The sequence below is a fragment of the Austrofundulus limnaeus genome, unplaced genomic scaffold (genome assembly GCF_001266775.1).
Source record: "Austrofundulus limnaeus strain Quisiro unplaced genomic scaffold, Austrofundulus_limnaeus-1.0 Scaffold156, whole genome shotgun sequence".
Taxonomy (NCBI): Eukaryota; Metazoa; Chordata; class Actinopteri; order Cyprinodontiformes; family Rivulidae; genus Austrofundulus; species Austrofundulus limnaeus.
In genome coordinates, this window is record NW_013952558.1 from 1,176,925 (window position 1) to 1,189,936 (window position 13,012).

Below are 13,012 nucleotides of genomic sequence, written 5' to 3' on the forward strand. Positions count from 1 at the left end.
GTGGGGGACCACAGACACGACCCGCAAAGCCAGAAGCCGACATAAGGGAGACCAGCGCCAAAGACCCCGAGAGGGACCCCAAGCGCGCAGCCCCAGAGACACCTGCGCCGGAAGCTAGCTTTTTTTTTAAACCACTGAACTTCATTGATGAATGGTAAAAAATGTGGGACGAAGCTTACAGACATTAAACACTGTTCTCAGATTTTACTGTCTTAAAGTATTGCAGTGTTTTACAAATTCAAACCTCTTAAAACAGAGTTGTTCCCAACCTATTTTTCATCAAAGCCCCACTTTCTTACTTCAAAGCCAAGCTGAGCTCCCCATTCCCTCGCTACTTCCCCATCTCTCCCCAAGATGTGTACAACCTGTATCTCTTTATCATAATAATAAAACACTAGCGTGAATAATTACAAAATATTTATTTTGAAAGAGAAAAAGCAAGAATCTGAGTTATGGAGTTTTAATTATTTAAATGCACTTGTTTTTGTGTGTTTTTTTAATATACAAACGATGGCTGGGAACCACCGAGTTCAAATGTTCTTTCAATTTTAAAGAAGCTTTATTCGGCAGTGACTTTCGTTCTTTTGCACCATTGCTTTTCASCTTTCATAGTATATACATGTGCAGCGTATGTTCATAAATGTTCATTGTCTGTTTTCAAAAAGTTTCAACTCTTTCACGTTTTCATGTGACAGGATGGATGGTTGAGGGTAATTCTCTGAACAAGGCAGGCTTTTCACACAGTCACTCAGCTTTTGTGATTTATCACTTTTCTGACTGGGCTGGAGGCAAGCCAGTTGTTCTTGATGTCATGTCACTTTGTTCTAGGTGATAGCCGTTTTGCAATGGCTGACTTTTTGTCTTTGTCTTCTTTAGTGTTTCCTACTTTGCCTTTTTTCTCCCGTCTGGTTAATCTGTGCTCCTCTTTGTGCTGTTGTCAAGACTTTCCACTTCATGATGATTGGTACAGAAAGAAAGAAAGAAAAAAGGTTCAAAGAAACAGAAGCTCTGTGAGTAATCTAATATTAGCTCCTCTTCTGCTTGTCTTTCTCTCCAGGTGGTCCATCACGTTGGTCCTCCCCTCCATGTGACTGCTGCTGCAAGAACCACAAGGGGGACGGAGAAGGTGAGAGCGGCACCTCCTTCAACGAGCTCACCACCTCCAGCTCGGAAAGCCAGTCCGAGGCCAGCTCTCCCCAGGGAACGGTTATCTGCGGTCCAGTCAGTCGTCAGTCGCACCCTCATACCAAGGTCCAAACCCTGGACAGGCCGCTGAAGAAAGGCCCGGTTAGCATGCTTCAGCAGTCTGAACAGCGGCGGAAGAGTGACTTACTCCGCACCCTCACAGCCAGCTCTCGAGACACCAGTGGGAGCAAGAAAAGGCCGGCGAAGGAGAAGCTAACTGTTGAGGAGGAGCTGGAAAAGTGCATACAAGACTTCCAAAAGATCAAGATCCCTCCRAGGTTTCCTGAGAGGAAGTACATGTGGCAGGCTGACCTATTGAGAAAGTACCATCTTTGAGCCATGGTGCAAGATGCACAGGGAGAGCAAACACAAGGCCAAGGATCAGTTTGTGTCTTTTTGACCATGAACTTTTGCAACAAAATCAAGTTTGTGGGAAAAAAAATCTTACATATTGAAAATTACCACAGAAACTGAAAAACAGACCACACAAAACAGATTTCTCTCCGATTGGCAAATRTAGTATATACAGTATGTGTGTATGTGTAGTTTAGGCTTATTACATAATRTAGGTATGTGCTGTAACTTGCTGGATGCATCAGTGCTTTGATCAATCTATCCCGTTGGACCAATACATGTGGGCTAAACAAATGAAGGCTTGTCAGTGTTTACACCTGGTGTTACTGATGGCTAATGGATTGCACACACCGTAATCTGCCATCATTTCAAAGAAAAAAAAAATCACAGAAGCTTCAATTCTAGCCCAACACAGATAAACACTGATTTAGTGTGTGTGTTAGTGTGTGTGTTTGCACCCAGGTGGCCTCGAGGTCACAGATAAATCTGCATCAGGATTCATCCATAATTCATGCAGTTCCAACAGCGCTCTCACCATAAATACACCAAGAGATCTCAGCTGCCACGGCGGCATCAGCAGCTGGGCTGATTACTTTAAGGAAACGTTTGGAGATGTTTTGAAGCAGGAGGGGCCACGGCTTCATCAGCATCTCAATTAATCCCCCCCTCTTCTTTGAATCAGTTGGGTCACAAATGTGCCCCCTTGAGAGTGCCAAACAATCATGCACTGCTTTGATTTTTTTTTTTTTTTCGCAACAAAATGTAGAAGTGAAAGAAATGGTCCAACCATAGAGGAAACTCAGAAATGTAATTAAATAAAATGAAGATAAAGTGTTTCGCTTGAATTTTAATCAAGTGAAACACTTTTTCATTTATTTAAATCGGAGGCATTTGGCCATAATCACCTTCACTTCCATATATTCACAGTGAACAATCAATCATAAGGTGATTTAAGCCATATTCAATATGACATCTGCTATACAGATAAAATAGGGCAAAATATTTATTTCCTTAATCTGCTTTCACAGTAAGAGGCTTTCCAAACTGACTGTTGACAAGGTAATCAATAGTTATTTATGATGAGTCTGATGATATATGTAGTTCTTGTTTGCAGTGTGTAATGAAGTGCTTGGGTACCTGACAAAGCAGCTCACATATTCAGTGGAAAGTAGCCATCATTCATGTTTTGTTTGTTTTTGCCAGAGTCAAAAGGACGTGTTGCAATGGAGCTGCAGAAACAAAAATGGCAGACAGTCATGCTAAATGATCACGACCCACGGATACAATTTAATTCCTTCTAGAGACTAACGACATACGTAAGGCCTGTACTGCAAAATATGTTTCTGCTATGAGYGTTTGGCCAGTTCTTTGTAGGTGCAAATTAAATAAGCATAATAGCAAAAACACATAAACACCTCATTATAATTAAATTACAAGATAATCTTTTTTTAGTTTTTATGTGCATTCATGGGCGGCAGTTGTGCAGCGGTAGGGCAGACAAGAAAGTAACTGGTTCAATGCCCCGCCACACGTCGAGGTGTCCTTGAGCAAGACACCAAACCCCACAACTGCTCTCCTTTTGTTTCATGCCCACTGCTCCACTTGGGTGTTTCTCATGTGTGATGGSTCAAATGCAAAGCACACGTTTCATCGTTGTATGGAAACATGCATTGATGACAAAAAAAAGTACATTTACAATACCACTGACAAATTAGATCATTTCTATAGTTTATTATTCAGAACAATCTAAGAGTAAATACAAAACAAATTTTATACTTTTATTTATCTAAAGTCTATAGAAATTGACAGATTTGATGGACTGGAAAAATAAAAAGAACCTATATGAATTAATATTATTTTCATTATTGTTATTGTTTTTTTTCTGCTTGCCTTAGAGTTTACTGCTAAATGTGACCTGAGAACCCTTCTTGACATGTTCATTTTAGATCCAGTCTGGATGTTTGCTAGTAAAAATATTTTTTAATAACATTGTTTGCTGGACCAAGGAAATATGCTTATATTAAATTAAAGCATCATGTATATTGTACAACAACTAAACCAAGAACTGTATGTACTGGAGGCAAAAACTTACTATTACATTGTGGAACAAAGTAGTATTTTTTTCCAGTCAGAGGAAGCAAACATAGATGGATGTCTCTCTATTTCAGCTGTTAACAGGGTTAGAGTTACGTACATAATTTAACTATTTGAAAACATTCACTTTTCACAATGAGTCTTACAGAGGAAAATCTATCCACCATATTTTTATTTATTTTGTATGCCAAACATGAAATTTTATTTTAATAGCATCTTCGGCTGTAAATATTTTTTTACAGGCTTGACATTTCTGTCTTTGTCGTTCACTTGCCCACTTTCTTTATTTTTAAATTCACACTGCACAATATCATGGTCAGGCACAGAAATGGGATAGAAAATGTGTGTATAGGAAACCAAATAGTCAAAATTATCAAAGTCCCAATAGCCATTGATCAAAAGAAAAAAAAAGAAAAATATAGGTGATTGAAAATTTTTGCACATTTGTCATTTATGTTGATAGCTTTGTGTAAAATATAAGTAAACAAATGTATAATAATAAATTCTACATTGTTTTTTTTATAATTTGAGTAGTAATAGTTAAAGGACAAATAAGTGCAGTTTTTTTAATTGCTGTATTTTTAGCTCCCATGTATTAAAAAGCGCGTAAAATACTTTCATTTTTTTAGATATACATTTTTATTTAAACTGTTTTGCTTGTATAAAGAATTCATGCTTTATTAAAAGTATTTTTATATCTAAAGTCCTGTGATTTTATGTATCATAAAAAACTCATTAAAATGCCAAGAAGATGTATTTCTTGTCCACAGATACCTGTTTTCACTGGCACCTAATAATGGTTTATTATAATACAGAAAAAATGGCTGCAGTGAGTGCTTGACACAAAAAACATCTTCCTCATGTCCTATGCGAGGAATCGGACAATTTTTAACACTTCTGAACTATTATATTTTTACTTTAATTTATTTTCTGTTGAAATCTGTTAATTTAGATCACATATTATTTGTAAATAAACACTACAAATCATCATCATGCAGAACAAAGTATTATATGTACATAACATTCAAATATAGGAGGCCTGGTCTCAGCGGTGCAGTCGTCCCCCCTAATGTAATTCACATTGTCTTGTTTATTGTTTTGTAGAAAGATAAAGAAMAATATACACCTTTACCATAATATATATTTTGGCTATAACAAATGACATGCCAAGAAGTTTTTTTTTTTGAGAAAATAGTGTCATAAATGGACAGTGAGCACATTTGTCTTATAATGCTGCAGAGGCATTTACCAGAGATGACAATATTTTAGCAAACACAGCTGRCCCCTTTAAAACTCTCATCTTACACATTTTTTTTCCATTCACTAAAAATTGATCCAGTAGCATCTTTACAACTTTAAAGACAAACTGAACTTTGGATTGTGTAAAAAGTCTCACCTCTGAAAGCCACTAAATAAAAAAAGTTAAACTATAAATTATCTCTATCTGAATTATTGTGAAAGTTGCTTTATTTTTCTAATCTAAATTATATTTATTGAATGTTCTCATATGAAGATGCACAATAATAAATTTTATCATTCTTGTTTGCAGCTGTGTAATGGACCTTTTGGCAAAATTGAACAAAGCATAACTACAAACAACATTTAAACAGAATTTAAGCTATCTAAAATTATATTAAGTTTTTGTGATTTTACATCTATTATGATTACAGTTTTCAGTTAGTTTTATATTCTCAGTGTTGCCTTGACAACAAAGCTTTTGTCATTGGGAAGAAAAGGATATACAAAGTTATGAGCATATTTAGCTTACAGTATATGCATGTTGGTGAGGTTTATGGGAGCTAATAATTACATTTAGTTCTGATTGATGATATGATTTCTAGTTGTCAATCAAATCAATAAATAATATATTAAATCCTAAAAAAACCGGTCTGGATAAACATTGTTTCACGGTTTATACAGTATGTGGTAACGTGCCAGCACTGACTTACGTTCAAATATGGCATATCATTTTTGATTATTTTTGTTAATTTTGTCACTTCTTTTTCTGCCTGACAACATGAATGTTTTGGGTCAGATTTTCCAACCTGGTTTTCATTGAGAAAATACTTAGGAAACCAGTGGCACTAATTATGGCAATTTAATATCAAATTCTGATTATAAACAACTCTGGAACAGGTTATGTTCAGAATATGCTGCCCTAGTGAACCAGTGAGCTTAAAACCACTTTTTAAGCCATTTCCACCCTTTATCAATTTAGCTAAGAAATTTTTTTCACATTCCATTGTATTTTCCTTTAGGATCTTAAACTGTGTTGAAGCACAAACAAAGAATGATAAAAGCACATCCATTTTAAAGTCCCACAAGATGACAATGTATTTTCATTACAAAACACAAGATGACTTATCAACAAGAAAAATAACAGCAAAGACTGTTCAGGGCAGAAAACTTACACAATGTGTAAGTTTTGAGTGATTGTCAACCTTTTGTTATTGTCCAACACAAACTGTTGAAAGCTATGCTTTTTTGTTGCTTCGGCTCCTTTGTACAAAAGAATAAATKTAAGATTCAAAGATATGCTTAATATTGCCTTCATCTTTTTCAGCAGCCAGGCACCTATCTGTCTTCTGTAAGGGAAAAATGATTGCAAACACAACATAAAGCCGAATAGACCATTTTTCAAACAAACACCTTGATCAATGAATTCAGCGATTTGTTCTTAAAATAATCTTGCTTTTCTCCCAACGAGACTGGAGACCAAATATGGGTAATAACGATTTTGAAGAACCACAACAGAATCCACATTTCTGACATAGTGCTTGTCAATATGTCTGAGTTTAAATGGACATAATTCTCAATTTTTACAGTTTCTTATCAGTCTGTTACAGATCCCATCAGTTCAGMACAATACCAGCTCACAAACAAGGTCTGCACTTTTACCTGTGTTTATGGGAGATGCAGTTTTAGCTGGCTGTTTTGGTGTAAAGCACAGATAAAATGTTAAAAACACAGAACTGAAACCATTTTACCTTCCTATCATTGTTGCTGTACATTTAGCTACAACAAAGTTTTTAAAGCATTCTGTTTTCAGTGGCTGTAACATAATTCACATCACAAGTGAAGGTTTTGATATGACACATTTGTTGCRCAGGCACTTGTGGCAGTCCTGCGGTATTTATTTTCAGCCCGAGTATGTAAGCTGATACTAGAAACTGTTCCCTTGCGTTTGCCTGTCATTTAAAGACATAAAATAAAATMAATTTTGTTGAAAAATGATTCACACATTTGTTACAACACCATTTTTTTCCAAACATGCAGTCAGTAGGATATTAAAAATAATAACCAAGACACCTGGTGGCCTTCTAGAGTAGTATACAGCTGTTTTTGCACAATGTATGCAAGTTAACAGACACACAAACAAGGACGTATTTGAAAATACAGAGAAATATATATTACTCAACTACTGTGCACAATACAACCCCAAAACAATGTAATTATGTGTTGACCAGTCCAGTTCAGACCATCAGAATGCATGAGATATTGTTTTTTTTTGGGTTTTTTTTTTTTTTGCCTGAAATGACAGTGGATGATGTAAATTAGTAAATAATGTGTACAACTTGCGTTTTGTGACACATGATGTTTGGAATGGATGATAGAAAAAAGATTGCAGATTTATGTTATTTTGTAGTGTTCCTATTTGAAGTCTGACTGATTTTATTTATTTTTTTCTTAAACGTTAATGTTGAGGCCTGTATGTGAAACCCGAGTACTTGACTGGAGCCCTTGTTATTTTTTTCTTCTGCCTTTGACAAGCCTGCCAACCACAAAGGAAAGCATGGCAGACCTGAAATCTACTGTTTGAAGCAAAGGGCATCTGTTTTGATGTATGTCAATGTGACACACACAAAAAGAAAAAAAAGAAAAAAAATGCAACAAACTTTGTGAGCATGTTGTTATACAAAATTTATGACCGATATTACTCAGTCTGTTCTTGTGAAGAAGATAGTTCAAAATGGATATATGACAGAAAAAAAAAAGCTTTGAAAAAAAAAAAGATAAGCACAATTGTGTTGATAGTTGCTGTCTCTCCACAGGTGTAGAAAGTGAACACGTCAAATCTGCAACATAATCAAACCCCTGCAACACAAAGCAACTCTCACCAGGAGCTTAAAGTTTTACATCACAAGTCATCATGGAATGTATTAATATTCTTTGCTAAATGTAGCATTATAAATGTATGTCATTCCATTTCTTTTTATAGAACTATACAAATAAAGGTAATTTATTAAAATTAGAGTTTTCATGAGCCGGGCGTTTGCTCTGAGAGTTGCTCTGTATTCCAGGTGTCATTCTGTTTCTGTCTGCGTTTAGAGACGGTGCAATTCATCTGAGAATCTTTAGATACAAAGCTTATAGACTATTTGAAAATTGTGTGAGTACAACCAATAAACAAGACAAAGAGTACAATGACTTATGAGTTTTTATCATAATGTGTTATGGTTTAACTCATGTCTGTATGTGTCATGTAATGCACGAGATCCAACATCTTTTCATTTCAGACCTCATGGTGATGGAGCTGCCAAGCTGTAAAATAACGTCCTTAAAATAAGATTTTTTTTTTGATTGAATAAATAATATTAGGAGGCGCCTACAATGCTGGGATGTCTAATGAAATAAAATAAATAAATAAATAAATAAAATAATAGATTCAGCACATTGATGGTAGGCTCATAACCCTAAACCATTTTATAACATTTTCTTGTATTACTATTACTCTTGTATTAATTTTCAGGGTTGGCCTCATTGATCCAKTTTTATTATGAAAAAAGAACCAAAATGATTACTGTTTACTAGAATTTKAATGTTTTATTATAATAGTACTATTCCCATTAAATTTAGCTCTAATTGCATGGTTAGAATTTTGACAATTATGCAATGACATATATTCTTACCCCAATATTACTATCTAAATACCAAGCTGTAAAATACTGTCTTTACCCTTTAGATCTGGGATCATTTTCACTGAGGGCCACATGAGCATTGGGAAACGTAGTTTATGACCAGTGGTGTCTTTAAAGTAGCATAAGCCTGTTTTATGACATTAATATGTAACATCTCATGGGCCACATAAAATGCTGTGGAGGGCCAAATATGGCCCACAGGCCTGGAGTTTCACGTCTTCTACACACTCCAGAYTTTTTGGTGTTTTTACATTTAATTTGTACATGTATGAATCATTTGTTGGTTATGGGAATCTCTAATGAGTTTAATAATCTTCTTTATATCGCTTCAGCACTCGTCCCACTTTGGCACATATACTGTATATAGAAATAAAAACTTTTTGATTGTATTTTTTTCATTTTTAAAGGMATAGTGTGTATGATTTGTTGTTTTCAGCGACATCTAGTGGTTGAGTGGTTGAATCATCCTCCCTGGTCCTCCCCCCACCCCTAACCTCTGCTTCCAAAGGAGTTGCTACGGTGTCTCTCAGGTGTCAAAAACCTTTGATAATGTCTACCAGCAGCTTCAGGGCTAGTGATGCTTCAAGTGGTAAGATCATGAGCTTTAATAAGTAAAATTATCCCAGCTACAATGACAGAAAACAATTATTGCATTTATAATGTTACAACTAAAACCRYTTTTGACGCCGCCACTGCAGTTTGTCCTTCATGAGCCTTCGTAGACAAGATGGCGGTGCAAGATGGCAGCTGCCTGCTGTGACCATGGAGATATAAACAGCTTTTTGTAAGGTAAAAATAATAAAACAAGGTCTTTTTCTGCAATAATTAGACATGTTTTTTTATTGTCTTTAGTGATTATCTCAATTTCGGCGAAAATAATTGACAAAATCCTACACACTTTGCCTTTAATTTGCTAATGTAACAATTGCTTGCTCTCTTAAGTTTAACACTAAATGTGAATTTATTTGCAGCAATAATTTCACCAAATCGTTATTTGTTTTAAGGATTTTTAAACTCAGTTTGGACTCCATGTCCAAAACTCCCTAATCAAGGCTTCTTTTTTTTTCATTTAATTCCAAATGTCACAACAATTGTAAAAAAGTACAATCTTAAAAAAGTAGTGCTTTTATACCACTTTTGGCAATTTTATCATTCATGCAGATGATACCTTCCAATGTCTGCAAGGATCGTACTCTCATGGTGGTCACTAATCAGTTACAGGGAATGATAATGGAGCAGCAATTAAGTTGACCTTTTCCGAGCAGCCAGTGACGCAGATATACAATGTTAAAAAATATATAAACCACTTCTCTTCTACCTTTTCTAAAGTCCTCAAACAAAACTTCAAGGCCATTAAATCGTCTATTTAGTATCGGCATATGGAGAGCAATCTGCTGCCAGACTAGCTCATCCCTGGACAATACTTAATTATACAGATTTCAAAGTCTCAATTGGGGGGAGAGAAGGACTGGTTGTGAGGAAAGAATGCACGTTTCATGTCTTTATTTGTGGCTGCCAGCTCTCCATGGAAGAGAAGAGGAGGGAGCGTATGCATGACAGGCTTAAAATAGCATCAGTGGGATCAGCTATCTTCCCAAGATCGGAGAATGAAGGACTACATGTGGCTCTAAAAGATGGTTGGAGCCTGTGAAGAAGACTGATAAAAGTWAAAAAAATGGGTGAATGAAGTGATAAAAGTGTAAGGAAAAGGTGGTAAAGTGTGTTGAAAGAAGGAAAGGTATTGAATTTGGATGAAAGGTGAGAAGGGGTGTGGGRGTGGAAATTAGGCTGCTGCAAAGAGTGTAGAGAGGAGGTAAGAGCAACAGAGGGAGGGTTCAGCAGATGTAAGGAATAAAGAAGGGATGCGAACAGGGATGAGAAAAGCAGACTTTGCAAGGATGAAGTGGAGAGAAAGCAGGTGTCGAGACAGTTGGAGGAAGAAGGGGGAGGAAAAAACATGGARCAAAAAGTAAACAGCAGCAGTGAAAGAAAAGTGCACAGGAGACACGAGGGATGAAGGCAAAGGGAAAATAAGAAACAGAGCCTGTGCTGGCTGTCAGCACCCATCTCCAAGATACCAGCTCCAGCTACATGATCTTTTTTTCTCTGCTTTACGGATGAAAGCATGTGCTCCTACACGGCAATCAGATCAGCTGTGAATATTGCCATTGTTAGCAGTAGTCAGGCTGATTTTCTCAGCAAAGCCACTGAATGATCCACACACTGCCAGGCATTGTGTAGCAAACAATGGCAAAAGCCTTTGTGCACAAACAGCTGATCCAGCTTCAGCTGTGTGTCCTGAAGTCATATTCAAGCTGACAAGATTAGTAAAAGCATGTTCAATTCTTTATCTGTTCCTTGGTGAACTGAACCAACACAAAAATTTCTTGAGGCCTTGCAATAGAAGTCAGAGGAACCTTGTTAATATGCAGAAGAGCATATAGGCATTAAACAGGAGAGACATACTGGAGCATTTCTTTTAGGTCAATTTTCATACTGAGTCAAAATGAAACAATGTTTTTACACATACAGTGCAGATATTCATTTTCCAAAATTTTCAACATTATATAAGCTACAGAAGGGCGAATCAATGGCAGCCAAGTCCAAAAACAAGCACCCCGTCCAAAATAAATAAATAAAAACATTTTTGGTGTTCTTAACACTGTCTAATGTCCTGAAATATTACAGCAACTTCAGGACCTTGGAGAGTTTCTTCAATCCTTCACACTGTCAAAAGTTCTGAAACATTCAAGCACTTTCAGTACCTTGGATAGTTCCTTCAACAGTTCCTTCAGTCCTTCACAAGGTCTAAAGTCCTGAAACATTCCAGCACATTCAGGAACTTGGACAGGTCCTTCAACAGTTCCTTCAGTCCTTCARACTGTCTAAAGTCCTGAAACATTCCAGCACCTTCAGGAAATTGGAGAATTCCTTCAATCCTTCACACTGTCTAAAGTCCTGAAACATTCCAGCACTTTCAGTACCATGGACAATTCCTTCAACAGTTCCTTCAGTACTTCACACTGTCTAAAGTCCTGAAACATTCCAGCACCTTCAGGACTGTGGACAGGTCCTTCAACAGTTCCTTCAGTCCTTCACGATGTCTAAAATACTGAAACATTCCAGCACCTTCAGGACCTTGTAGAGTTCATTCAATCCTTCACACTGCCTAAAGTCCTGAAACATTCCAGCACTTTCAGTACCTTGGACAGGTCCTTCAACAGTACCTTCAGTTCTTCGCACTGTCTAAAGTCCTGAAATATTCCAGCACTTTCAGTAACTTGGACAGGTCCTTCAACAGTTCCCTCAGTACTTCACACTATCGAAAGTCCTGAACCATTCCAGCACTTTCAGTACTTTGGACATGTCCTTCAACAGTTCCTTCAGTCCCTCACACTGTCTAAAGCCCTGAAACATTCCAGCATCTTCAGTACCTTGGACAGGTCCTTCAATCCTTCACACTGTCTAACAGCCTGAAACATTCCAGCACGTTCAGTACCTTGGACAGTTCCTTCACTCTTTAACACTATGTAAACTCCTGAAACATTCCAGCACTTTCAGTACCTTGGACAGGTCCTTCAAAATGTCCTTCAGTCCTTCACACTGTCTAAAGTCCTGAAACATTCCAGCACCTTTAGTACCTTGGACAGGTCCTTCAACAGGTCCTTCAATCCTTCACAGTGTCTAACGTCCTGAAACTTTCCAGCACCTTCAGGAACTTGGACAGGTCCTTCAACAGTTCCTTCAGTCCTTCACATAGTCTAAAGTCCTGAAACAGTCCAGCACTTTCAGTACCTTGGACGGTTCCTTCAACAATTCCTTCAGTCCTTCATAATGTCTGAAGTCCTGAAACATTCCAGCACCTTTAGGTCCTTGGAGAGATCCTTCAATCACTCTTACTCTCTTAAGTCCTGAAACATTCCAGCACTTTCAGTACCTTGGGCAGGTCCTTCAACAGTCCCTTCAGTCCTTCACACTGTCTAAAGTCATGAAACAGTCCAGCACTTTCAGGACCTTGGACAGTTCCTTCAAACCTTCACACTGTCTAAAGTCCTGAAATATTCCAGCACCTTCAGGACCTTGGACAGGTCCTTCAACAGTTCCTTCAGTCCTTCCACAGTCTAAAGTCCTGGAACAGTCCAGCACTTTCAGTAACTTGGACAATTCCTTCAACAGTTCCTTCAGTCCTTCATAATGTCTAAAGTCCTGAAACATTCCAGCACCTTCAGGACCTTGGACAGGTCATTCAACAGCTCCTTCAGTCCTTCACACTGTCTAAAGTCCTGAAACATTCCAGCACCTTCAGGACCTTGGACAGGTCATTCAACAGCTCCTTCAGTCCTTCACACTGTCTAAAGTCCTGAAACATTCCAGCACCTTTAGGACCTTGGACAGTTCCTTCAACAGTTCCTTCAGTCCTTCACACTGTCTAAAGTCCTGAAACATTCCAGCACCTTTAG

At 37.3% G+C, this 13,012-nt stretch overlaps 1 protein-coding gene across 1 annotated transcript in view; it reads left to right on the forward strand.

Moving 5' to 3' along the window:
• kctd16b (potassium channel tetramerization domain containing 16b) overlaps nt 1-1,923 on the forward strand; it is a 117,627-nt gene extending 115,704 nt beyond the window's left edge. Inside the window, exon 2 of the mRNA XM_014016852.1 lies at nt 1,058-1,923. Coding sequence (XP_013872306.1) covers nt 1,058-1,521 — 464 coding nt within the window. The 3' untranslated portion in view covers nt 1,522-1,923. The remainder of the gene's footprint in view (nt 1-1,057) is intronic.
• The last annotated feature ends 11,089 nt before the right edge of the window (nt 1,924-13,012 follow it).